Here is a 27,645-nt window from a genome sequence, read left to right as displayed (position 1 = left end):
CATGATTTGAAGGCTCATTTATGTTATATCATATAAACTTTTTATTTTATTGATTTTTTTAATTGATTCTTGGCTGTGCTGGGTCTTCATTGCTGCACACGGACTTTTTCTAGTTGTGACAGCGGGAGCTACTCTCTGATTGTGGTGCACGGGCCTCTTGCTGTGGTGGCTTCTCTCGTTGCAGAGCACAGGCTCTAGGGCGTGCAAGTTTCAGCAGTTGTGGCACAGGGGCTCGGTAGTTGCAGCTTGTGGGCTCTAGAGCGCAGGCTCAGTAGTTGTGGCTCAGGGGATTGGATGCCCAGTGCATGTGGAATCTTCCCCAACCAGGGATCAAACCTGCGTCCCCTGCATTGGCAAGTGGATTCTTAACCACTGGGCCTCCAGGAAAGTCCTACAAGTTTTTTTTTTTAAGTAAAAAATAAATCAATGTAAGAATGATTGGATGCCAAGTTCCTCATCCTCCTATATAAACAGGGTTGCTCCAGCTGACTTCAGCTCCTTCCTAGAAGTAGCCTGAAACTTTTGATGAGTGGGAGTGCTTTCCTGACTGAAAGCACAGTGCATGAATGGCAACCCCTGGTCACTGCACAGTGCTTCAGGAAAAAGGCTGGGCTGGGGTCCCAGCACAAGATGCATCTCCTCTCAGAGTCCCTTAGCCAGAATAGCTTCTGATTATGTAGGTCCAGGGACTTCCCTGGTAGCTCAGCTGGTAAAGAATCCACCTGTAATACAGGAGACCCTGGTTTGATTTCTGGGTTGGGAAGATCCCCTGGAGAAGAGATAGGCTACCCACTCCAGTATTCATGGGCTTCCCTGGTGGCTCAGATTGAGTGTCTTCACTTTCACTTTTCACTTTCACCCATTGGAGAAGGAAATGGCAACCCACTCCAGTGTTCTTGCCTGGAGAATCCCAGGGACAGAGGAGTCTGGTAGGAGGCCGTCTATGGGGTCACACAGAGTCGGACACGACTGAAGCAACTTAGCAGCAGCAGCTGGTGGCTCAGATAGTAAAGAATCCGCCTGCAATGTGGGAGACCTGGGTTTGATTCCTGGGTTGGGAAGATCCCCTGGAGGATGGCATGGCAACCCACTCCAGTGTTCTTGCCTGGAGAATCCCCATGGACAGGGAAGCCTGGTGTGCTGCAGTTCATGGGGTCACAAAGAATCAGACATGACTAAATGACTAAGCACAGCATAGCATGTAGGTCCAGTCTCTGTCCCTACTTGTTACCACTATGACTTTAGTGTTGAAATCTGGGCCAAAGTCAGCTTATGTAACCCGATGATCAAACACCTTGTTCTCCATCTGTGACCAGCCATGGGGTCTAATATAGTGCAGGACCTGAGCCCGGTATGGCTAATGAAGAGCAAGCAGACCGTGATTTCTGAGCTGAGAACTGCCTCCCACCCCCTCCAATACAGTGACCATAGTCTACCTCTTGGACTTGAGATCTACTGCTGTGAGACCCAAGTGAGTCTGCCTCCCATCTTTCAAGGAGGGCCCTGTGCTTATATCCCCAAGACCTGGTCAGCTTTCTCAGCACCCACTCCCCTGCCCACCCAGCCCACTCTGGCTCTGTGCTTCACCCTCCTCTTGTGTATCTGGCTGTTAGAGACCCGGTCACAATGAATTAGGGTCTTCTCAGTTGGCTCTAGTGGTAAAGAACCCACCTGCCAATGCAGGAAACGTAAGAGATGTGGGTTCAGTCCCTGGATTGGAACTCTGGAGGATGGCATGGCAACCCGCTCCAGTATTCTTGCTTAGAGAATCCCATGGACAGAGGAGCCTGGCAGACTATAGTCCATAGGGTCACAAAGAGTCGGACACAACTGAAGGGACTTAGCATGCATCCACGGACAATGAATTGGATGATGTGCTAATGAGTTAGTTCCCCTAACCAGCTTAGGAGGCTCTTGAGGGCACCATTTTTCATTCACTTTATCTCCCCCAATGCCTGCTTCAGAGAATGTTCTTTATCAATGTGTGATCAGTTAGAGAAGGAGGAAGGCAGTGAAGTGACAGAGTTTTGTGCCCAAACCAGACTGCGAGCTGCCTGAGAGCAGTGGCTTCTGAGAGCTCCTGAGAGCACCGCCTCCTCCTCCCCCTCTGTGTCCTCCCACAGCAAAACCCAACACGAGACTAGGCTCAGACTGGGCACGTAGATGCCTTCATTCAAGATTTTAAAAGTCTCCACCAATAAGGATTTCTGAATAATATCTTTATTTAGCTCAGGTAGATAGATATTTCCTACACATTTCTGGATACCTGGGTTAGAATTTTCTTCATGGCTCTCAATAAGCTGCTCTTAAGCTCTCGTATATGGCAAATACAAACATGCAGTACAATACAGGCTGAAATGAAAAGGTCCTTGTATACAAACATTTTTAAAAGACTTTTAAACACAGGGTATATTGAAAGGAGATGCAGTAGAAGGTAACTCGATTACCAACCCCCTCCCTCCTGATCCAGTCCTGGTGCCTGGATTTGGGCCCTCCCTCTGCTCTCTGCTTCTGTTAGACACAAGTCCTCAGCTCTCCCTGGACAGGAACAGGGGCCTCACAAGGCCAGGCGACAGCCCCACCCCTGCCTGCAGAGAGGAAGGTCATCTCCCAGGCAGAGTGTCCCAGACCCTAGTGGTCAGATTGCTCAGCCTTGTTAATGCAGGGAGACCACCTCCATGTCAGTATTCTGGACTGCCTCTCCCCTTCAGTCTTGATGGCTTCCAAATGTCAAAGAGATTGGTCAGGCCCTGGTGGGACCTGCTCTGAATGTTTATCAAGCCAGTCAGCCTCCATGGAAAGCCAACCAGCTTGTGGGCCAGGCCCAAGGGCTTCCCAAAACCTCTTTAGAGGTTTCCGGAGGTCTGAGGACCCTCTAGACCTTCCAGCACAACTTCGGAAGGGCTCCATCAGCTCCTGTGTGGCCCCTGATGTGTCCGCTATCTGTGGTCAGTGTGAAGAAGGACAAGTCCAGGGTGGGGGGCAGGTATGATCCCTCAGGCTTGCCCACAGCTCAAACAGCAAAAAAATCAGCCCGACAATGTCTGTGGGTTTTAGGCTCCCCTGGGCTAGGCCCCTGGCCTGGCTGCCCAGACAGGGGCAGGGCTGTCTGTCCCCCAAGAGCACAGGGGCTGTCTAGGCTGCAGGGCTGCCTGTCCCCTAAGAGCGCGTGTGCGCCTGAAAGTGCTCACAGCGGGCGTACTTCATGGTCAGCCCATACAGGGGGGTCATGTCCACCTTCACACCCGGGGTCACGCGGAATTCCACCTGATGCAGCAGGATGGCCAAGAAGAGAAAGACCTCCAAGCGGGCAATGGTCTCACCGATGCACTTCCGCTTGCCCAAGCCGAAAATAATCACCTTCTCACTCAGGACTTTGTTGACAGTGCCATCAGCAGTAAGAAACCGTTCTGGCCGGAACTCAAATGGATCCTCCCATAGCTTCCTGTAATCAGAGAGAAGCAGGTGAAGAGGCAGCCTGGGGACTCAGAACCATCAAGCGGGTTGAGCCCCACCTGAAAAGAATAGGGTTCAGGCAAATGGCCCATAGACAGCAAAGTGTGAAGCTCAGGAGCGGCGGAGCTTTCCCTGCCCCCTCTCAACTTACTGGTCATGGTTGATCTGCCACTGGTTCACAAAGACACAGCGCCCCTTGGGGATGTAAAAGCCATTCAGATTGGTGTCTCTTGTGGTACTGAGGAGGGAGGAAGCTCAGTCAGGCTCAGGCCCACAAGCAGATCTCCCTGCCTCCCATACCCTGTCCTTCCTACCACCCTGATCAGGTACATGAACTGAAAGTAAGACCCAGCATCAGACAGCAGCAGATCCACGGGGCCTCACCTGTGTGGGATGGTGAAGGGGACAAAGGAAGAGTGTCGGAAGGTCTCCAGGATGAAGGCCTCCAAATAGGGCAGCTGGGGTCTGTCAGAGAGCCGAGGCCACCGCGCCCTGCCAATCACTGTGTCTGCAGAGCACAGAGGACCAGACAGGTCAGGGGCCATGCAGACCTTGGCTGGGCCTCCTGCCTTGAGTGCTCTGAGGGAAGCCACCACCTACCCAGCTCCTCCTGAATCTTTTTTTGCACCCTGGGGCTTGTCACCAGGTACAGGAGGCTCCAGGAGAGGGCAGTTGTGACTGTGTCAAACCCTGGCCAGGGGAGAACAGAGGGAGAAGTTAGGTGCTTGGTGGGTCAGGGCAGCTGGCCATAGGAATGGTATAATGGGGTAGTTCATACCGGCTCCAAAGAGGTCTATGACGACATTAACGATCTTCTCATCCGACAGCTGGATATTGGCATTCTCGTCCAGCCTCTTGTCCTGACAGTGCTCAATCAGGCTGTCTGTGATGTCCCGGATGTGACCCTGGGTAAGGAAGGCCCACAGGTAAGGAAGATCCCAAACCCAGAACTGCCTCTCCATCCAGACCTGGTCCCTTCCCATCCCTAGCATCTTCATCCAAGAGGTGACCACACCCCCCACCCCCCACGCCCCCAGCTTCTCTTGTCTCTCCAAGGCTCTCTCCTGACCCAGAATATTTGCAGCCCCAACTCAAGGGACATTTGACACAGAGTCTAGTAATATTATCATCTGCACATGCCCTTTACACCTTTCTCTCCCATGAGGCCAGAAGATCAACTCTTTAACTCTTCTTGGTTCCTGCCACAACTAGCCCAGGGTCCTGCATGGACTGGCTATCTACAGTAGATACTGCTGTGTGATGGAAAGTTAGAGGGGCTGGACAATAAAAAGTTCTATTTTCCTGCCAAGGATGGAATCCCCTCCACTACTGGCTTCAAAATCCCAGGCTGAAGGCCTGTGAGATCCTCCCAAACTCTACTCTGCTCCAGCTATCTCTGACTCCTGACCCCTGACTCTACCTGCTCCCTACCACCCACCTGCCTCTCCCTAGTCTATACCTTCTCAAACGTTTTATAGTGTTCCTTGACTATCTTCTGTACAAAGACGTAGAACCTCCGATTCAGGTCCTTGAAGAGGTCCAGGGCAGTGTTGGGCAGGTAACGGAGGACAGGGATGAAGTCAGATGGGTTCCCGGAGGCAGCTATCTCCCCAAACTCATTACTCAGATTGATGAGGCTAAGAAACTCTTGGTCATTGTGGTCATAGCGCCGGCCAAAGCATATGGCACAGATGACATTGGCCACTGACACCACTATATACCTGTAGGGGTCAAAGCGCCCAGGCCCTGACATCAGCTCCTGGAACTTGCCCAGGAGGTACTCGGCCTCCTTGTTCACATGCTCTTCCAGGTAGCAGGAGGACGAGGATGCCGGGTCTGAGGCGGTGGAGAAACTCTTCAGAGCATTCTGGGCCAGGCGTCGCCGGGCAGCCCACACCGGTCCAGAGTCTGGGTTGAAGGTCATGCTCTGGCCGTCAGTGATCAAGGTGAAGCTGTAGAGGTCTGGCCGGCCCTTGAAATCATCGCCCTGCCGCACCAGGGCCTGCCGGATGGTGTCCAAGCCGCTGAGCACCAGCACGGGTGTGCAGCCAATGCGGATCTGCAGCACGTCCCCATAGCGCTGGCTCAGCTGCGACAGGACCACGTGTGGGTTCTTCCCCAACATCAGCATGTGCCCGAGCAGGGGCCAGCCCCAGGGCTCCGGGGGACTGTTCAGGCCTTGAGGGACCCGAGGCCGCCAGGTCCTGACCACCCAAAATACCAGGCAGAAGATGGCAGAGGCCAGGAGAAGTTCTGTGGCCGAGATGGGGATGGGGAGTCCAAACACAGAAAACATGATCCACGTAGATTCCAAGGTGGCTGCTGAGAGGTGAGATGGGAGGAAAAGGTCAAAAGATCTGACACGTGGATGGAAGGAGCCAGTGTCCTAAAATGTCAGCACACCAGTCAAGAAAAGGGAAAACCTTATCCAGAACTGTTCACTGGGCATGAAATGGGAGAGGAGATAGGAGAAGCTGTTTGTGGAGCTGCCAACTCCATACCAAGAATTTCAGTCATTCTTCATTCAGTCCTGGCCACAGCCTTTGTGGTAGGCAGCACTGAGACTCAGAAAAAGTACATAACTTGCCCAAAGTCACACAGCCAAGCAACAACAGAATCCAAACCCAATCCAAACTTGTCTAATTCCAGAACACCTTACCTGCCATACCAATCTCAGTGTCAGTCTGTGATTTCCATAGAACACCTAACTATTATTTATTTCATATTTTCTAAAATCAACACTAAATCCACCCACTTAGCACCGTTTCACACAGTAACATCTGTGTGAAAATACAGGTTTGTTTTTTCCCCTAACATATATTAAAATAAGCACATAATCGATGTGTATCACCCAATTCCCCTTGAGTATTACCCATCCAACTTGGGATAACACTACCAAAGAACTAAGGATCCCCTCTTCTTCAGCCTCATTTCACATTTGGGGAAACTGACCTCCAGAGGAGGCACTGACTTGGCTAAAGGCACCCAGCTCTCAGACAGAGCCAGGACTCAGACCTCTTGGGCAACGTTCCCTGGAAAGATTCATGGCCCAGTCTTCCCTGTTTCTATGTTCCTGTCATAGGCACCTCTCTTTGAAGAGTGGTCAGATCAACTGATGGAAAGGAATCTTCTCAGTTCTCTACTGTTCAAAGCCAGGATCTAGGGAATCTGGCCAGACACTGGGACACAGTGGGGAGGGGACAGGGGACTGCCCCCTTTTCTTACCGTCTAAGCCACAGGGCCCTTAGCCCCAGCTCTCTGAGCTCAGCGGACTCTTTTTAAAAGCAGCTGGAGGCCAACTAGATTGAGGCTCCTGGTCACAAAATTCCAGGCCAAGGTTTTCACTGGGCTCAATTCTCAATGAATGAATAGTCTGGACCTCCCCCATTTGCCAGTCACTCAAGAGCTGTGAATAAATGGAAGGATCCTACCAGGCAAAGGCTGTAAGAAAACTCTGGACTGGAATATGGGAAACTAGGAATGGAGCTAAATTTAATGGACACTGACACAATACTTTCTCTCTCTAGGTTCAGTCTAGAAAGGGTGTGCAAATTCATGGACTCCTCTCTTTGAGGTGTGGGGCTATGACAGGGGCATCTTACTGATGCCCTGGACTGGAGGTCAGGAGACAAGGGTTCCAGGTTTTATGACATGGCCTTGGATTGGACAGTTAGTTCATTTTACCCTTCTGGGCTTCAGTCACATCACCTGAGAGAAGTGATGGGACATGATCTCTGATTCAGGGTACCCAGCTGATCTCAGATAAGAGAAAACTCAGATCTTTCCTTTGAGGTTAAGCATAGTCTGACTAGTGAAGTTTCCCTACAGAAGAGCCACCCAAGATGGGGAGGTTTATGGTTCCTATCTGAACTACTATAGCTGTTTGTCTAGGGAGGCTTCCTGAAGGAGCTGAACCCCAAAGCACACTTGAGTCCAGACTCCTTGAGTGAAGTGGGGACACTTCTAGGCCTTGGTGTGCCATGAGGTCCCCTTCTGCACACTGGGTGCTCCAAAGACCCCTAGCCTTAGTAAGATGGTAGGAGGCCAAGAGAGGTGTGATTGCTGAGTTTTTGGGGTCAAGTTTTCTGCAGAGGACAGTCTCCCACACTGATCCACCCCCAGTGGAGGCCAGAGAAGATAGTGGGACAGCGAAGGCCCCTGGACAATGCCCAGGACTCCCTCTCAGATCAGCCTCCTTTGTCCAGCCAACACCTCTCAGCACTGACTAGCTATGCCTCCGGAGGGTGGCCCCAGCCAGGAGCAGCTTTTGGATAAGGCAGGGTACAGCTGGTAAGAACCCAACTTGCCTCCTTGGACACCCTGACCACGGAGAAGCCTCCTCCTCACAGAGCCTGAAGGAGTGCTGTACTGGCCCCCAGTCTCTCACACCTGCGTCCCGTTCCAACCTTCCAGGTGACCTCCATGGGGAAGCCCCCAGGCATTCCAGGAGTCAGTAGGGGATGAGCTGGAGCCTAAGTCCTGGAATGCTGAGAGGGGAGCAGTTCTGGTGCTACCCATGGAACCTTGGGTAAGTCCAGCCCTTCCCCTGGCTTCGGTTTCCCCACTTAGTGAGGGAAACTGGACTGCCTCCTTACTAAGGACACTCATAGCCTCCTTTTTTTTTTTTCCTTTGAGGTGCTAGACCAGGAAGACATGGAAGCGTCAAAATTTTCCTTTTGGCGGAGGGAAGTGACAACCCAGAAACCCCCAGCACTCACCTGTGGCTGTGAGGGGGTGCAGAGCTGGGCTGGGAAGAGTGGTCTCTGGAGCCAGGGACCCCAAAGAAGATCAGAGAAGGCTCCAAGGAATTGTCACCTTCAGAGTGAGGGTGAAAGCAATGCCACCTTTATAGGCGGCTTGGGCGTGTGGCCACGCCTCCCGGAGCGCGGGGATGGGGAAAGAGGGAGGGGCAGGGGGGAGGGGAACTGGTCGCTTTTGGAAGCTTTTGGACCGAGGAGGGAGGGGCGAGAGAGGAAGCTGGGGGATAGGTGAGAACCAGCTCTGGGGATGCCTCGATAAAGTGCTGGCTCTTAAAGGGATGAAGGCTAGGGACCCTTGGGACCCTCAGTTCTAAGGTACCCCTGGACAAGCGCAGAGCCCAATTGGGGAGGAGTTTGGGGAAGAAATCCTATGATAGCCCAAAAGAGGGTATAGGGGTGCTCCATCCCGGGGCACGGGGACCAGTCACCCTCATTTTTGCACCCATTGAACACTGGGAGTGATTCCTCCTCTCTACCAGCAGATAGGAACCAGGCTGGCATGCAGGGGCGGAGCTGCCCGGTGATGACCTCCTAACCCTGTTATTGAGTCCAGGCTCGCGTGAGAAGCACGGCGACCCCAGCCCCGAGGTCACTAGGGCCGGAAGGCCAGAGGCGCCGATGGGCTGGCCCCTTTCCCCAGAGCCTCCCCCACCCCCAGAACCCCCAGAGCCGGACGAGTAGAAGTCCGCGCTCCCTGATGGAAGGTCCGGAATGCGGGAAGGGATGGAGAATGTGCAGCATTGCTGAGAGCGCACTAGCTGGACGCGTTGAGCCGCCCCTAGGACCACTCTGCAAACCAAGGGTACTTCGACCCAGGACCCTCGGGCCCTCGAGGTTCCTGGGGCTATTAGCGCTTTGGCAGGGCAGGGTAATCGTGCGGCGAGCGGATCTCCCAGCGGCGGAGGAAAGGGTTAGAAGGAGGCCTTGGGGTGGGGGTGGAGGGCAAGAAAGGGAGCTCAGGGACTACTAAAGGGGGCGGGGAGGGGTGGCGGGCGCAGATGCCTCCCCAGGCTAGCGTGCCTGTGTCTGGTACATCCCTCCAGGGGGCAGAGGTCACGCGGCCCATCCCAGCCCCACCTGGCCGGGGGCGCGGTGCCCAGGAGTTGCGTGAGAAGGACCCGGAGGCCGGCACAGCCACCCAGCAGCCCAACTCCCTGGCCCGGCTCGGGTCCTGGCACAGTCACGCGAGCGCGGGGGGGTGGGGGGAGTCGGGGGCGGAGCTCTTAAAGGGCCAGTCTCTAGCGGAGCTTGGGGGCAGAGGTGGAGCAAGACAAGCCGCCGAACCCTCGTACGTGCGTGATTGGATGGGTGGTAGGGCGGTGCAAAGGGCCTAGGTTTGCGTGCAGAGCTGAGCTTTTGCAAACAAGCGGGCGCCTGAGTGTGTCCATAGTTTTGGCCCACGCCTGTGGCGGGACACGCAGCCCCAGCACCGCCTGGGTCAGCTGGTCTGTCCCCGCCCCTGCCGAGCCTTCCCAATGTAGGATGTTCAGGCAAAAAAAAAAAGCTTGTTTAGCTCAATCTGTCTCCAACTAACTACATCACCCACCCTCCGAGCTCAACCGCGCTCCCCAGCCCTACGAATGGCACTGCCATCCGCTGGCCCATGCCAGAAAACAGAGCCTCATCCTACCCATTCACCTCCCACTGCAGTCAGATGCCACCTCGGGCACTGCACAAATAAATATTTACCAAACGCCTACTATGTACCAGACACTGTTCTGGATGCCAGCGACTGATACAGAAGTGAACAAAACTGACAACCTCCTGCTTCCCTGTAGCTTACATTGTGGGGCACGGGGGATGGGAGGTGAGGCCAGAAAATGCCTAGAGAGTCTCAGAGGATGAAAAGTGCTATAGAGAAAAATAAGACAGAGAAGGGGTAGGAATCATGTACGGGCAGATTGCAATTCAAAGGACATTGAGGAAAGGACACCCAACCCAGGCAGAAAGGGCAGACACCCAGCCAAGAATCAAGGCACACAGATATCTGGAAGAAGAGTGCAACTGGCAGAAGGAACAGCAAGTTCAAGGCCCTGCACAGTGGTCCTTGAAAGAAGGAGCAGTACCAGGGGCACTGGAAATGTGCAGTGTCCTGTGACTGGGGAGGAATTTGGTGGGAGTGAGGATGCTGAGGGTGGGGCACAGCCCTGCCCTAGATGCTGGGAGCCCCCTGCTGAGAAGAGACTTCCTTTGTGTGAGATAGAGGCACTGTGAGGTCTGAGTCAAGGAAGATCACTGGCTAACATGCTGGGAAAAGACTGAGGGGTAAAGGACCCGTTTCTCCACTTTGATTTCTGTCCATCCTCATCCAGGCCCCCATCATTGCTCCCAGAGTACTAATAACCTCCAACCTGGGTACCATCTGACTTTCAGTGCCTCCAGTTCCTTCTCCACCCTGTGGCATCCCAAGTGTCTTTTCAAAGATGCAGAATCTCATTCCATCACCACCTTGCCCCTCCAGTAGCTCCCATCTGAATAGAAACCAGAATCTTTTGCAGTGCCTAACAGGAATGCCCACTTCTACTTTGGATCTTTCCTACTTAAAGCCTCAGCTAAGACATCACTTCCACTGAGAACACTTCCTGGATCCTTTCCACAGCAAGTTAGATTTCTCCTGGTCTATTTCCAGCATTGCTTCATGGTAATTCTCAGAACATTTGATTCTTGACAGGACACGGACCCAAACTGTCACTCCATCCTCCATGCTCTAACACAGAAAATCACCCTTGGGAAATTGATCTGATAAGCCAAGACCTTGCAAGATATTAATAACAGGCAAAGGAGTTAAATCCATCTGTATTAAGGTGCATGACCAGAGTGTTGAGCCCAAAGTCCTAATGATATAATGGTGGAATTTAGGTAACAGAACAGGCAGGAGACAGGGAGGTATTGCTAGACTTCCATTCTGTCCAGCATCCTTCTATTCTTTCACCTTTGCATCTCAGGCTCTGTCTGAGAATTTTTGCAGTACCCAAGAAAGGTCTATCCTTTACACCAAGTAGGAGCTAGAGCCACAGAGAGTGGAAAGAATTTATGTGGAAGCTGTGGCAAGGAAGGAAGGCACTTCCAAGTCCATCACCCTGCTCTGTAGCCCGGTCTCTCCTTTGGCTCTCAGAGTCCCCAGCAATGCCGTAGCTCTACAGAATCATCACAGAGCTTCCCTGGTGGCTCAGGGGTAAATAACTCACCTCCCAGTGCAGGAGACACAGGTGTGATCCCTGATTCAGGGAGCTCCCACATGTGGTGGAGCCTGTGTACTCGAGCCAGGGAACCACAACTACTGAGCCCGTGTGCCTCAACCACTGAAGCCCGGGAGCCCTAGAGCCCATGCTCCACAACAAGAGGAGCCACCACCGTGAGAAGCCCATGCACTGCAACTAGAGATTAGTCCTCTCTCTCTCCCCAACTAGAGAAAAGCCCGTGTAGCAACAAAGACCCAGAATAACCAAAACGAATAAATAAATAAAATTTAAAAAATAAAAGAAGACTCATGGCAGCCTGCTCTTCACAGCTGAAATACCATCTGCAGAAAAACTCTTCTCTTGGTAAAAGATATGTTGCTTTCCTCACATTTCCAAGGGATTCTTTGTGTGTGTGTGTGTGTATGTGGCCATGCTGGGTCTTCCTTGCTGTGCACAGGCTTTCTTCTGATGTGGAAGCCTGGAATACTCTCTAGTTGTGGTGCTCTGGCTTCTCACTGCAGTGGCTTCTCTTGTTGAGGAGCACAGGCTCTGGGGCATGTGGACTTCAGTAGTTGTGGCCCATATGCTCAGTAGTTGTGGCACACGGGCTTAGTTGCACCTCAGCATGTGGGATCTTCCCAGACCAGGGATCGAACCTGTGTCCCTTGCATTGGTAGGCAGATTCTTTTTTTTTTTTTTAATTTTATTTTATTTTTAAACTTTACATAATTGTATTAGTTTTGCCAAATGGTAGGCAGATTCTTAACCACTGGACTACCAGGGTCCACCAGGGACGTCCTCCAAGGAACTCTTGATTCCAAAGAAATTTTAGCTACTTAAGCCAATTCCTGTCCCACTTAGCTGGAGAGACTGAAACCAGAACAAAGAAAGCTGAGGGACAAATGACAAATCAAAGCAGAGCCCAGGCTCTTGCTTCCAGGCCAGAGCTCTTCCCAATGTGATTTATTGTCCCAGACTACCAGCAAAGCCCCAGGGGGCTAAAGGTAGACAGGCTCAGTGCCTCGGTCAGAGTGCCCCCTTGTCCCCATCTTCCTGGACAAGAGTCTGAGGCACTGGAGTTATGGGAGGCCCTGCACTTCTCATCACCAAGCCTGTCTTGGAGAATAGCTCAAAAGACAGAAGGAGAACCTCAGGGGACCAGGGCAGACAAAGAGGGAGACAGGCGGGAGGTTAGAGGACCTTGACCTGGAGTTGAACAGCCAATCCTGGGTCAAAGTTTGTATGCCTTTGCGTGAGAAGCTCTTTGGCTAGAATTCCCTAGCAATCGATACTAGGAACACAGAGGGAAGGGTGGGCAGTGCAGAAAGGAGGGGTCTCTGGGCTAGACACAGTTGAGGGTTTTGGCCCAGCCTAGCCTGGAGTCTTCAGTCAGCACTGCTGAGGGCTGTGTGGTCAGGGGATGAGGAGACAACAGACCCAGAATAAACTCACTACCCAGCGGTGGCAGCAGGAATCACACCCGAACAGAGCCTAGGCTAACTCTGGAAATGCCACAGGAGCTGTGAGAAGGCTGAGGGCCCTAGGGGTAAGCAAAGGAATAGAGAGGAGTCCTGGAGTATGAGGAGAATAGGAAGGGCACCCCCGGCACGAGGCAGGGCCGTAACTTGAACAAAGCATGGGAGTGGGAGGTTGGTGTGAGACAGTTTGAGAAGAGTGGAGTTTAAGTGAATATGGAGAAATAGGATTTGTCTTCCAATGTGTCTTCACCCCACCAAGCCACCCACCACCCCACCTGAGATCTGAGCCCTAAGCACCTTCCTCTCTCCTACCTGTGCCCAGAAAGACAGAGAGATTCAGTCTGCAGGATCCAAGGCTCAAATGGGGCAGCCCCGGCTCTCTGGCTCTTGGCTGCTCTAGTCAGGCTAATGATACTTTCTCAGGATAGTCTTGGTCTAAGCCAGTTGTCTTATCTATTAAAAGTTCTCTCTTTCATTCTCAAGAGAGTCTTGGCTTGGGACTTCCCTGGTGGTCCAGTGGCTAAGACTCCAGGCTCCCAATGCAGTGGGCCCTGATTCGATCTTTGGTCAGGGAACAGGGTCCAACAACATCCTGCATGCTGCAATGAAGATCAAAGATCCAGTGTGCCACAACTAAGACCCAGCACAGCCAAATAAATAATTTTTTTTAAAACTAGTCCTGGCTTGGACATACATTATATGGTTACCCCAGTCGATAGTAGAAGACCTGTGAGAGGTTTTGTGTGCCCAGCATCCATTCTCTCTTCATCTGGAAATATCACTTCATTTGTCCTTTGGGGATCACCCCACTGCTACTCTTAGCTGATAGGCTCGGTGGAACTAACCCCATCCCAGGCCCCCAGGCTAACACATGACTCAGGCCAAGCTACTGAGAATCCTTTATGGGAGTTTTAATGAAATTGTTGGAAAAGCAAGGTTCTCTTTCTGCCAGAAGTGGCTAAGCTGGTTAGAAAATAATTCTGGACCTACCAGTGGCCATTTTTAAGAAGCCCATTAGAGGAAAGCAGAACTGAGGGATGAGGGGAGGGAGGGAAGGAATTGATGACACTGAGTAACGAGATCCAGTTATTCCTGAAGCCAGGGAAGTTCACCATAGAACTTCTCTGTTATATGAATTGATAGCATCACCACCTCTCCCATCTTCTCCTTTCTCCCCTTTTCCTTCTTCTTTACCACTTCCTCTTCTTTCTCCTCCTTCTCCTCCCCCTCTTCATCTTTCTCTTCTACTAGGAGTTGGGTTTGGGGGCTTGAAACTGAAAGGATTAGAGCCGAAACCTGCAGGCCAGAGAGGCTTACCCAACAGTGCTCTCTGTGTGATTAAACCTCAACATTTGAGGCAGATCCAAGAAGTCCTGGGCAGGTAGGACAGAATCCTAAGAAGTTACTCTTATCTAACAGCTTCTGTGCCAATGGGTCTGCCCCGTACCAACAATGCCTCCATCAGCAGCATTGTGAGAGGCTAGTTTTATCTCCAGAAGGCCCCACGATGGAGTTGAGGAGTTGCTGGCTGGGGAGTGTCTGGAAAGAACCCACGCTTGAGGCAGAGACCATCAGATGAGTCTGTGCCATCTCACTGCACTAGGAGCAGAGTTCATGCCCTGCTGGCTGGCTGACACCCTCCCTGGCGGGGAGACACCCTGGGAAGGAAGGTGTCCTATTTTCTCTCCCAGCTGCTAGCTGAGAAAGAGATACCATCCTTTCCCCAAGTTAGTTTTTGAAGACTCTCAGAGGAAACAGTCCTTATAATGGCCCTCAAGACCTTTCCAGCTGTGGCTCCCGTGGCCTCTCTGACCTCCTCTCCTATCCCTCCCACTTCCCTGGCTCACTCCTCTCCAGGCACCAGAGCAGCCTGAGGCTCCTAAGATACTCCAGGCAAGTCCCTCCCCGTATCTGTCAAGATCAGTCCTTTAAGGAAACAGAGGGCCCCCTCAAACTGAGTCATTGAGGAGAATTTAATAAAGGAACCACTCACAAAGATTCGAGGTTTAGGGAAATCAGTAGGACAATGCAGCAGCCCAGGGCAAGCAACAGAAAGGCCAGACGTGATGGGAGGAAGGAGCAGAAAACAGAACCCAGAGAAGGTGGCTGTGGTAAGGCTATGGAGAGGACCTGGAGCCTTTGGGAGAGTTGTAGATGGCATGCCAATACCCTACAGGGAGAGAGCCTAAATACTCTGACCTCATTCCATTCACACCCTCTGATGTCCTGCTGGTACCTTCCACAGACTGAACCTAGCTAGAAGCCAAAAAGCAGAGGGTCCATGCCTGTAGCCCATGGAAGTCAGTCCTCGGGGACTGAGAGAAGAAGGGTGGAGAGTGGTCTGGAGAGGCAAATGGACGGTATTGACATCCGGCCTTTGCTTCTGCCATTCCTGCCACCTGGAGACGCTTTCTCCTCAGATCATCATATCTTACTTCCCCAAATATCATTCTCAGTATGCGTTCCTTGGCCATCCTATGTAAAACTGTTACCCTGAATCATAGTCTCCATCCCTCTTCTTAACTTGCTATTTATTCGTAGCACTTGTTTGACAGGTCTATGGCACTGAACAAACTTTGAACATACTATGTAGGGACTTCCCTGGTGCTCCAGGGGCTGAGACTCCATTCTTTCAATTCAGGGGGACTAGGTTTGATCCCTGGTCAGGGAACTAGATCCCACGTGCAGCACGAATAAGAGTTCGCATGCCGCAACTAAAGATCCCAGATGCTGAAAGATCCTGAGTACCACAACTCAGACCCGGTGCAGACAAATAAATAAAAAATAATTTTAAAAAATACAGTAGCTGCTCCCCACATGTGGCTGCTGAAAATTTCATACCTGCTCTGTATTTTACTTCTCAATGCTCTGTATGGTCTATATTCCTCAACTGAATGTAAGTGTCTGTAGAACACACAGTTTTGTCTGCTGTGCCCAATGCTTCATCAACAGCAAACTGGCACATGGTGGATGCCAAATAAATATTTGTTAAATAAATGAATTGCTGTGGTTGTTCAGTCGCTAAGTCATGTCTGACTCTTTGTGACCCCATGGACTGCAGCCTGCCAGGCTTCCCTGTCCTTCACTATCTCCTGGAGCTTGCTCAAACTCATGTCCATTGAGTTGGTGATCCAACCATCCATCCAACCATCTCATCCTCAGTCGCCCCCATCTCCTCCTGCCCTCAATCTTTCCCAGCATCAGGCTTTTCCAATGAGTTGGCACTTCACATTGGGTGGCCAAAGTATTCGAGCTTCAGCTTCAACATCAGTCTTTCCAGTGAATATTCAGGGTTAACTTCCTTTAGGATTGACTGGCTTGATCTCCTTGCTGTCCAAGGGACTCTCAAGAGTCTTCTCCAAGCACCACAGTTCAAAAGCATCAATTCTTTTGCATTCAGCCTTCTTTATGGTCCAACTCTCACATCCATACATGACTATTGGAAAAACCATAGCTTTAACTACATGGACCTTTGTTAGCAAAATGATGTCTCTGCTTTTTAATATGCTGTCTAGGTTTGTCATAGCTTTTCTTCCAAGGAGCAAGTGGAAAATGTCAAACCTCCAAATAGGAAAATATGTCAGGTTTGAAATGGTAGTGACCTGGTAAGATTCTGGGTCTTGTTAGGCAGGGCACCTAGTCCAAAATGGCTGGCTGAACGGATCCCCTCTCCAAAGCCAGGTCCCTTCTTCAGTACCTGCCAGATAAGTGCTAGTCATCCTGTTGCCAGGAGACACGTGATCAGGCATGGTCCTGCCTTAAGAAGCTCATCTCAGCCTGGCCCAGCTAAGGCATCTGCCTCATGCCACCTTCACATTAGCCCAGGGCCAGCATCTGGACTGCGTCTCACTGTTGACCACATGGCCATGATCACCAGGAGTCCTTGACTGCTTTCAGTTTTGGAGTCGCCTGGTTCCTCTCAACAGGTCTCGGATCCTCTCCCCACAATCGGGCTCCACCACAAAAATCAGAAGAGACCAGGCACCGTAGCTACTCTCAGCAGAGAGAGCTCTGCAGGGTTGGGACAAGAGGGCTCCATATTTTGATGGGCGGGAAGGGCTGCGACAGTGCAGACCCAGGGACACTGCCCGGAGAAGGGGCTAAGGCATGCCCCAGAGCCCGGAGAAGGGGCTAAGGCATGCCCCAGAGGTTCTCCAGGTACAACATAATGGAGATGAAGGCAGACCTTCTTTTCCCTTTTTCTCTTCTTCCTTCAATAATATCAAATATGATTAATTTAGGCCCACACTAGATATCATAATTTGACTAATTCTGCTCTGGTTGGCAGTTGTCTTTATTGTTGGGAAAATGTTTGCTGAGCCAACGAATTGTGAAAACAGCCTTGCAGGGAAATGTTTGCACTACTGTACTGAAGGGCAAGTTCAGCAGCTCAGGGGACTGTTCTGTTTCCAAGTTAGAGATGCCCTTTTACATATAAACACAGAGGTTTGCTGATAATGAATGTTCTAGTCCTCTCAGCAAAGCAAGGTCTCCAAGGACCCTGCTTCATCAGCCAAGTGCTCCTGGACGTGCTCACAGTCTTTGCCAAGAAGGTGGCCCTATTCAGACCTATCAGTGCACAGCCTGGCTGTCCTACCAGCCCGTCAGGCCATTTCGTTAACTTTAGAATCCTTTCCCAACTGCTTCTCAACTTGTCAACACCCAAGAGCCCTTCCCTCCACTTTCATTTTTCCTCCTTCCCAGCACCCTCCCCACCCCAATTTTATCTAAGTATCCTCCATCTTTCTTTGCAGGGTTATGTGCTTCTGGGGAGGTGGGCCCCAGGGAATGGGTCTTGGTTGGTCTGAACCAGTCATTGTGGCCTAGTTACCTTGGATGAATCTGTAACATGATTCTGGCCAATATTATGTTGTAGAGATCTGGTGGGACTAAACTGAGGAAAGATTTCCTCACTCTTGACTAGAAAATCCCATGGACGGAGGAGCCTGAAAGGCTGCAGTTATGGGGTCGCGAAGAGTTGGACACGACTGAGCGACTTCCCTGTCACTTTTCACTTTCATGCATTGGAGAAGGAAATGGCAACCCATTCCAGTGTTCTTGCCTGGAGAATCCCAGAGACAGGGGAGCCTGATGGGCTGCCGTCTATGGGGTCGCACAGAATCGGACACGACTGAAGCAACTTAGCAGCAGCAAAAGGGATACATGACAAGAGATGCACTCTTGTCCCTCTGACCCTTGTCCTGTCTGGATATTATGGCCGGAACTTTAGCAGCCATCTTGCAATCCTAAGGGAGACAGCTTAGGGGGAAAACTGATATTCCAGGGATGGTGGAAAAGAAATTTTCAAAGAATCATTTTATTATTCAAGTTCCTTGCAAGAACAGAAACCATTCAAACTAGATCACTGAGAAGAGTTTAATAATGGGATTCTTTATAAAGGTGTGAACAGGGTATAGAGAGACTAACATAGGACATTGTGGTACCATATGACTGGTAGCAGAGAGGAGCCCTTGCTGTCTTGGATCTGAAGGGGCAAGAAGAAGGATCTGTTTCTGGAATCCAGAGGGAGAGACTGTAAGTAAAGGAGAGCTACCTGACAACAGCCATGGCCTAGCGTGGTGACTTTGCAGGGAGGGTCTGGAGAAAAAATACCCCAACTTCACTCTCCTCCCACCCTCCCATTTCATGTCAATACCTCCCATTGACAGAACCCAACAAGAAGCCAGAAGATGGGCAGCCCATTGACATAGTCTGCAGAGATCAGCCTCTCAGTGCATAGAGCAGGGCGGAGAAGGGGCGGGGGTAGTGAATGTGGAGGTAAAAAAGGATTTTCAGCACAAGCTGGGTCTGCAATAATCTCGTTCATCTGTTTGTTCTCTTGTCATTCTCCTCTACAAAGACAAGGTCTGTCTTATTCGCTGCTATAAGTATCCTCCTAGAACAGTGGCTGGCAACATAATTTATGCTCAAAGACTACAGTTGGACATCCACGATGTAACAGGCACTGTACTGAAAACTGAGTGACTAAGAACACAGTTTGTCTCAAGTTGTTCATAGTCTAGAGAGAGCAAAGGAAACCAAAGTGATATGGCACCGTGGTGTTTGTGCCATGAGAGAGCTATGCCCAATGGAGGAGGATCTCACCCAGAATAGGGTTCAGGACACCCTGCCTCAGGTGGACCTGGAGCTGAGTTTTGGAGGATTTGCTTTAATGGAGAGATGAGAATGCTTTGTCATGCCTGCATCATAGTACTGCAATATAAGTAAGCATTTCTAACCTGGAAGCAATTAATTTCCATGAGCGTGTTTGTTGGATGGGGAAGAAGTGGTTGGGAGGAGGGTGGGGCATTCCAGGCAGAGGGAACAATGCCCAGAGGCAGAAAATTAGGAGAATTCTAAGAGTTCCTTCTGGCTGATGGGAAAGATGCGTGAGAGGAAGAGTGTAGTGGGAAATGATGTGAAAGAAGTGAGTAGGAAATGACTCACATGCTGACCTAAGGAGTTTGAATTTGGCTTCTGAATGTCTTAAGAAATCAGTACTAAGGGATTTTACATAGGAATATGATGCTAAAAGAAGAAGAAAGGAGTATGGTGCTAGTGATAAAGAATCCACCTGTGCAGGAGATACAAGAGATGCAAACTTGATCCCTGAGTCAGGAAGACCACCTGAAGTAGGAAATGGCACCCCACTCCACCCCATTCCAGTGTTCCACGGACAGAGGAGCCTGGCAAACTACAGTCCATGGGGCCGCAAAGAGTCAGACATAACTGAGCACACACACGGATTGCTGCTGCTGCTGCTGCTAAGTCGCTTCAGTCGTGTCCGACTCTGTGCGACCCCAAAGACAGCAGCCCACTAGGCTCCTCTGTCCCTGGGATTCTCCAGGCAAGAACACTGGAGTGGGTTGCCATTTCCTTCTCCAATGCATGAAAGTGAAAAGTGAAAGTGAAGTCGCTCAGTCGTGCCCGACTCTTAGCGACCCCATGGACTGCAGCCTACCAGGCTCCTCCGTCCTTGGGATTTTCCAGGCAAGAGTACTGGAGTGGGTTGCCATTGCCTTCTCTGCACAGATTGCACAGATGCGCAATTTCAGAAAGTTCATTTGGGTGGCAGGATGCAGCCTGGGTAGTAGGGATGGGATGGGAGGACCCTAGAACCATGCCCTCCAATACAGTACTCACTCGCCACTTACACTTCAAATTGAACAGAATTAAAAACTTTGTATTTCAGTTGTACCAGCCATTTCAAGTGCTCAGCAGCCACATGTGGCTGGTGGCTACCCTACTGAATAGCACAAACATAGAACATTTCCATTATCACCGAAAGTTCTACTGGAAAACACTGGCCTAGAGACAGTGAGACCAGTTAAAGACAGTGGGAACCAAAACTGCAGGCAGGAAGTGGCACTGAGAGTCACCTCCAGGCAAAGCCACAGTAATGGAGAGAAGGGATGTTCAGGCAGTAGAATCTTGAGAGTTTGGTAGGAGGTGAATAAGAGAAGGAGTCTATGAGGATTCCCAGGTTTCTGGCTAGGGTGATAACACAGAGAGAAGGTGTCTGGGCAAGGAGGTTGACAGACAGCATCCATGTGGACATGTTGAAGATGCTGGGGCCTCTGGGTGGACACATGCAGCAGGTGATTAGATGTCCAAGACTGAAGCTCCCGGTTTTTATGTAATAGATTATGAGACACCCTCCCCCTTCAGCTTTAATTATTTGCCTGTGTTTCCCACAGCACCTGTGTCCACCAAGGTCTTTCCTCTCTGCCAGGTCTGGGCACAGAGATAAATGGGACTCAGCCTCTGTCTCTGAGGGGCCCATAGTCTGATTTAGGGTTTAGATTAAGTGATGATCTGGCCCCAAACTACAGCTCTTAGTGGCCAGAGCCACGTCAGAGATGAGAATGGAATGATGAGGGTCACAGAGGACTCGCCCACAAGAAGCAGGGGGAAAGGCTGCCAGTTACTGCATTCTGACCACTGGCCAGGTTGGTGAATGTGCACTAAATAAACTTGTTGAGTGACCCACGGGTGCCCATTCCCTCACCCTAACCTGAGCCCCACCCTGTGTCTCCCTAGACTCCTCTCTGGATAGTCAACTTTAAACCAGCCTTCTCTCATGATAACCTCCCGATTAGCCCTCTTCCCCGCCCCACGCTCACTGAACTGCTTTTCTCCCATACTCTAGCTCTGGGAAAAATTACTTAACATCTTCAGGCTTTCATTTCATCAACTGTAAAATGAAGCCAATAGCAGTACCCACTTCACAGTGTTGCTGTGAACTCAGATAGAGATGGCTGATGTTAAGCATAGAGCACAGAGCTTGGGGCATAGTGGGTACTCAGTAAATTTCAACTGTAAGGATTATTATTTACAAGTTCCAGAAAACCAATGCAGGAAAATGCCCAAAGTTGTTTTCACAAAGCTCTTACACAGGTTAGCATTCTTACTTGAGAACACTAACCCTAATTCAACAGATCTTTTTCAGGATACATGCTGTGTGTCACGCCCTGAGCTAGACACTAGAGATCTGAAGAAAAGCAGAAGCTGCCCTGACCTTCAAGGAGCTCACAGTTGAAGGGGGAAACAGCATGACAGGTGCTTATTGAGGAGGGTAGCAGGAGGCCTGTGGGAGGTCTGTGGGACCTCAGAGGAGGGGGTTGAACCCAGCCAGCATGGGGCAGCTGAACAGGGTATAAAATGAGGGTCAGGTATAGAATGGGTAAACAATAAGGTCCTACTGTGTAGCAAAGGAAACTATACTCAATATCCTATGATAAACAAAAATGGAGAAGAATATTAAAAAAGAATGTATATATACGTGCCAGCCTGGATGGGATGGGCGGGCTTGCAGGAGAATGGATACGTGTGTATACGTATGGCTGAGTCCCTTCGCTGCTCACCCGAAGCTACCAGAATATTGTTAATAGGCTATATTCCAATACAAAGTAAAAAGTTCAAAGTTTGGAAAAAAGAAGGTAAATATATATATAATTGAATCACTTTGCTGTACAGCAGAAATTAACACAACATTGTATAGAAACTATGCTGCTGCTGCTGCTGCTAAGTCACTTCAGTCGTGTCCGACTCTGTGCAACCCCATAGACAGAAGCCCACCAGGCTCCCCCGTCCCTGGGATTCTCTAGGCAAGAACACTGGAGTGGGCTGCCATTTCCTTCTCCAATGCGTGAAAGGGAAAAGTGAAAGTGAAGTCATTCTGTCGTGTCCGACTCTTAGCGGCCCCATGGACTGCAGCCTACCAGGCTCCACCATCCACGGGATTTTCCAGGCAAGAGTACTGGAGTGGGGTGCCATTGCCTTCTCCAAAACAACTATACTTCAATCTAAAAAAAGATGAGGAGCCAGAGAACACAGGATGGGGTGCAGGTGACAAAGGGATCAACACATGGAGAAAGACAATGGAAATGAGACCAGAACGTGGTGGCAAACAGAGCCAGAGAGGGTGAGCAAGAGCTGCCGCTGAAGCCTTTGGGTGCCAAGCAAAGGAGTCTGGTTTTTATCCTGAAATCTATTGGGAACTTTGAGGGGTTTTAAAAAGGGAAGTAGTCAACACACACTCCAGAAAGGCTAGAGTCAAAAAGATTAAAAGCAATCCAGTAGTGGTGAGCATGAGAAGTAAATTGAACCCTCAGTCACAGCCAGTGGAAATAAAATTGGTTCAACTATTTCAGAAACTTGTTCAGTGCTAGGATCTACTAGCACAGAACTCTAGTGCAAGCCTGAGTTAGCCTAGCCTGTCGTCTAGCGTTTCCACTCGTAGGCCCATAGACAGCAGAAATACGTGCAAAAATATGTGCGAAAGTGTTCACAACAGCAGGGCTCATGATAGCCCAATATGGAAAACAAGCCAAATGTCAATCGACAGTTGAATGGATATGGATACTTCATTGTGTATTTATATGAGGACTCATTACGTGTATTCATATTAGAACACCATACAGCAACGAGAATTACACCCAACAATCACACCCGACATCGTGGCTGAGCCATCTAAAAAAGAATAAGTAACAGAAGCCAGAAACCAAAGAGTACACAGTCTGCCGAATCATACACTTTAAAAACGTTTGAAATCATAAATTTCATGTTTTATATTTTACCACAGTTTTAAAAATGAAAAAAATTCATGGAATTGTACAACATAAAGACTGCATCTTAAGGTGAACTCTGGACTTAGCTGATAATATTGTATTAATATTCATTCACCAATTGCAACAAATGTATCACACTAATGCAAGAAGTTAATAATTGAGGAAACTGGAGGAGGAGGAGGCATATTGGAGCTCTCTGTTCTTTCACCCAACTTTTCCACAAACCCAATACTGCTATAAAAAATGAAATCTAACAGGCAACCTTGATAAATCTCAAAAATTTTATGTTGAACAAAGGTAAAACTATTCTATGATTTTAAAAATTCATGAAGTGGTTGCTTGTGGGGGTGGGCAAGGGAGCTGCTTGCAAAGGGGCACAAGGAAAGTTTCTGTTGTAATGGAAACATTCTTTATTTTGCTTTATATATTGGATTGGATACATGAGTGTACCCCATATCAAAACCTCACTGAAATGTTCACTTATCATCCTTGTGTCTTACTATAGGTAAATTATACCTCAATCAAACAAAAATAACAATAAACTCAATCAACAACAACCAAAAAATGAAATTTATTAGTTTTTATAAAAATTCCATGCCAAAAAAGTACACAGCATGATTTCATTTACATGAAAAACAAAAACAGACACAGCTAATTTATGCCATTAGGAATTGGGGTCATTGTTCCCCTTGGGGAAGGAACATGGGAACGGTTTCTAGGGTGCACCTAACATTCTGTCTTTTAATCAGAGAACTGACTACATGATTTTTGTGAAGTCTGTAAAATGTTCATTGAGTTGTACAGAGTATTTGCACTTTTCTGTATCTTGTAATTCAATAACAAGTTTTAAGAAATTACTTAAAAAGAGAAATCATCTCTTATGCAGTGGTGGTGGTTTACTCACTAAGTCGTGTCCGACTCTTGTGACCCCGTGGACTGTAGCCCGCCAGGCTCCTCTGTCCATAGGACTTTCCAAGCAAGAATACTGGAGTGAGTTGCCATTTCCTTCTCCAGGGGATCTTCCCAACCCAGGGATCAAACCCAGGTCTCCTGCACTGCAGGCAGATTCTTTACTGCCTGAGCTACCAGGGAAGTCCAAATAATTTACATAGAGATTCCATCCTCGGGGAGGGGAGCAGAACCCCCAGTCCTTAGATGTGGACTGTGCACGTGACTTCCTTCCAAACAGCACAATATGGAGACTGAGGATAAGTGATGTTCCCATGGAGAAATCTGGTAAACTCTGCTTCAGTCAGCTGATCACTATGAACGTCAACCTTCCTGTCAGGTTGACAGTATATACCGTTGATATGATGTGATGAAAACGGCCCTTTTCTCCTGTGATCTTCCTACCAATAGCCCATAAGCCCAGTCTTACCTTGAGGAAAGCATCAGACAAATCCCAATAGCTGGACATTCTACCAAATATCTGTCCAGTTCTCCTGAAAAACAATGTCTGAAAAACATCTCAACCAAGGGAAGCCTAGAGAAACAATGACTCTGTGTAACGTATCTTCCTCCTTGATGAGATCTGAGAACAGAAAGTGACAAAAGGACATTAGGAAAAACTATGAAAATTTGAATAAAATATGACTTTAGATCATTAGAGAAAGAGAGGAAGGAAAAGACAGGAGGAGAGAGAGACAGAAATAGTCGATTTCTACTAAACCTACCCTAACCTCAAACCTCAATCATTTTATAAGAGTGAGCTAAACCCAATGCAGCTATAAAGATAAAACAGCTTTCCTTTCCTCTCAGCCACGATCCTCCAGCAGGCCTTGTGCCTTTGTCAGATTCCCCAGCCTTGCCCTTTGACATCATCACAGCTTTCTCGTTTTTAGGAATTAAAAAGTCCAGTCAGTCCTAAGTAAATCAAAATGCTTCTCACGTGAAATTTCTGGTTTGTGGGAAGGGGAGAGACACACTCTCTTTCTGCACTTTCTTTCCCCACTCCCCCACCCCCGTCCCCACCATGTCCCGACCACCCCCCATCATCCCACCACACACCCTCCTCACCCCCGACTAGGGAGAGGAAAGAGGGAGGGTGCTGGAAGATGAACCAATCTCTTTCTGTTTGGCTGGTGCTGTTTACCTTCTCTCTTAGCTCCAAATGCCCTTGTGTGTAGCAGACATTCCACTGCCAGCTTTTCATCGAGTGCCTTTTAGCCCCAACGTGTCCTCCTCATCAAACAGTTCCTAACACAGATGCTGGACTCTGGCTGACCTCTTGCTCACCCTCAGCTTATTCTCACAAAGTACTCCCTGTAGCCTGTCACTGCTGGGGTCCCCTCCCCTCTGTAGCCAGGTCTCATCCATGCAGTTCAAGTCCAGCTCCCTTCAGCATGTCCACCCAGCCCTTAGGAGACTCACATGCTGGTAAGGTACCCTGCTTGGGCTATGCAGGCTGCCCTCTGCTACCCATGTCATCACAGGCTGCTCTGCTCAGCCTTCGAGTCCACAAGTCTTCCCCAGATGCAGGGACACATGTCAAGCAGGTGCATGCTGTGGGCTGGGGCACAATCTCCTGAAGGTTAGAGTCCCAGCTCTAATGCACTGCTATGTGCTGCACTTAGTCACTCAGTCGTGTCCGACTCTTTGTGACCTCATGGACTGGAGCCCGCCAGGCTCCTCTGTCCATGGGGATTCTCCAGGCAAGAATACCGGAATGGGTTGCCATGCCCTCCTCCAGGGGATCTTCCCAACCCAGGGATCGAACCCGGGTCTCCAACCCAGGTCTCCCACATAGCCAGCAGATTCTTTACCATCTGAGCCACCAGGGAAGTTATGTGACCTACAAAAAATTGTATAACTTCTTTGTGCCTCTTTTACCCCCATTGTAATCTGACAATAGTATTAATTTGCACTCCACAGGATTACTGGGAATGTTTTCTAACAAATATAAAGCTCTTATAACAACACTGGACCCATAAGCATGGAGCGCTGTAAAGCGTGTGACAGACACACAAAGGCCACAGGTTCCTCACCCCGCTCCTGCCCGTCTGCACTTACAGCGGAGGCATTGCCTTCCCACAGGTATCCTGCTCTTAGGGTTTGAGTCTCCTGAACTCCTTCACTTGGCTTTGTGAGCTGGGGGAGGAGAGAACCAGGGGACTCCTTACCAAGCAACAGCCCTCCACCTCAAGGATCCCTTTCCTACCATAGACAATCACATACCTTCTCAGAGAGCTGACATCTGTCCTGTCTACTCTCTCCTCTCTATAGAGATAAACAGATGGTTATATATTTTTGAAGAAAACCATTTAAAAGTAAACTGCAGAAATCATGCTGACACTTCATCCCCTAAACATTATGGTATTGAGAACTTCCCTGGCAGTCTGGTGGCAGGCACGTGGCAAGCCAAAAACAAAACGAAACAACAAACACCACCCCCAAAAACCCTTATAATATTCGTTTCCTAAGAATGTTAATCTCCTAAGAATATTTTCTAAAATATTCCCCCACCTAATCATGACACTAGGCTTGTACCTAAGAAAATTAACATTAATTCCATAATATCATCTAATCTCCAATCCTTGTTCATATGTCTTCAGTTGTTCCCCTAATGTCTTTTGTAGCTTTAAAAATACACTTTTTAAAATCCAGGGTCCAACAAGTTTCACATATTGCATTTGGTAGTTGTGTCTCTCTAGTCTCTTTGCTCTAGAAAACGCCCCTGTCTTCTTTTTTTCTTTTCTTAATGAAATCCACCACTTTGAAGATTCCAAGCTAGTTGCTGTGAAGAAGAGCCCACAGCACGAATTTTCTTCATCCACTTTTACCATCTCTCACCAAGAGGGAGGAGGCTGAGGGAGCCTCTCTTTAGAATATATGATACTCACCATCTCTTGTTTTCAGATTAAGGACCCAGGCTGGAATTCAGAGGCGGCCAGAACATTGTTGTTCAGCTGCTAAGTCATGTCAGACGCATTGTGAACCCACAGACTGCAGCCTACCAGGCATCCCTGTCCTTCACTGTCTCCTGGAGCTTGCTCAAACTCATGTTCATTGAGTTGGTGATGCCATCCAACCATCTTATCCTCGGTCATCCCCTTCTCCTCCGCCCTCAATCTTTCCTAGCATCAAGGTCTTTTCCAATGAGTTGGCTCTTCACATCAGGTAGCCAAAGTATTACAGCTTTAGCTTCAGCATCAGTCTTCCAATGCATATTCAGAGTTGATTTCCTTTAGGATTGACTGGTTTGATCTCCTTGCTGTCTGAGGGACTCTCAAGAGTCTTCTCCATCACCACAGTTCAAAAGCATCAATTCTTTGGCACTCAGCCTTCTTTATGGTCCAACTCTCACATCCGCACATGACTACTGGAAAAACAATAGCTTTGACTATATGGACTTTTGTTGGCAAAGTGATGTCTCTGCTTTTTAATATGCTGTCTAGGTTTGTCATTGCTTTTCTTCCAAGGAGCAAGCGTCTTTTAATTTCATGGCTGCAGTCACCATCTGCAGTGATTTTTGAGCCCAAGAAAATAAAATCTGCCTGTTTCCATTGTTTCCCCATCTGTTTGCCATGAAGTGATGGCCAGAACATGCCTATGCTTTATTTGGTTTCACAGGTTGTTGGAGGGGCATTACAGGAGCCTATCCTACTGATAAGCCTGGATGGAGTGCCCAGGTAGGGGCCTTCCTCATGAGGACAATGGGAAAGTGGTCTGGACTTGCCCAGAGGGCTTTCACTCCTAGCAC

General features: G+C 49.3%; 1 protein-coding gene across 2 annotated transcripts; it reads right to left on the bottom strand.

The window, feature by feature from the left end:
* Positions 1-2,204: 2,204 nt before the first annotated feature.
* On the bottom strand, positions 2,205-8,308 carry LOC129633691 (cytochrome P450 1A1). Of its 2 annotated transcripts, none has more exons than XM_055555559.1 (7): positions 8,175-8,308; positions 4,916-5,778; positions 4,235-4,361; positions 4,057-4,146; positions 3,841-3,964; positions 3,608-3,694; positions 2,205-3,445 (listed from the first exon to the last, which is right to left on the bottom strand). In XM_055555559.1, exons 2-7 carry the CDS (start codon positions 5,750-5,752, stop codon positions 3,160-3,162), a joined length of 1,551 nt encoding a protein of 516 aa, XP_055411534.1. In that variant the 5' UTR covers positions 5,753-5,778; positions 8,175-8,308; the 3' UTR covers positions 2,205-3,159. The 2 variants fall into 2 exon arrangements, with proteins under 2 accessions (XP_055411534.1, XP_055411536.1); XM_055555561.1 differs by having other exon boundaries at positions 4,916-5,775; positions 8,175-8,275.
* Positions 8,309-27,645: the final 19,337 nt, after the last annotated feature.

This window comes from Bubalus kerabau, chromosome 19, assembly GCF_029407905.1.
Source record: "Bubalus kerabau isolate K-KA32 ecotype Philippines breed swamp buffalo chromosome 19, PCC_UOA_SB_1v2, whole genome shotgun sequence".
Lineage (NCBI taxonomy): Eukaryota > Metazoa > Chordata > Mammalia > Artiodactyla > Bovidae > Bubalus > Bubalus kerabau.
The sequence above is the reverse complement of the archived record's forward strand: the minus strand, read 5'-3'. Positions and strand labels throughout refer to the sequence as shown.

Bases quoted from the DNA above. Each gene is read 5' to 3' on its own strand.
- LOC129633691 (XM_055555559.1), bottom strand. From the start codon at position 5,752: ATGTTTTCTGTGTTTGGACTCCCCATCCCCATCTCGGCCACAGAACTT. The intron at 4,362-4,915 runs GTATAGACTAGG...TTCCTTACCCAG, and splicing joins ACTATAAAACGTTTGAGAAG to GGTCACATCCGGGACATCAC. The intron at 4,147-4,234 runs GTATGAACTACC...TCCCCTGGCCAG, and splicing joins CATAGACCTCTTTGGAGCCG to GGTTTGACACAGTCACAACT.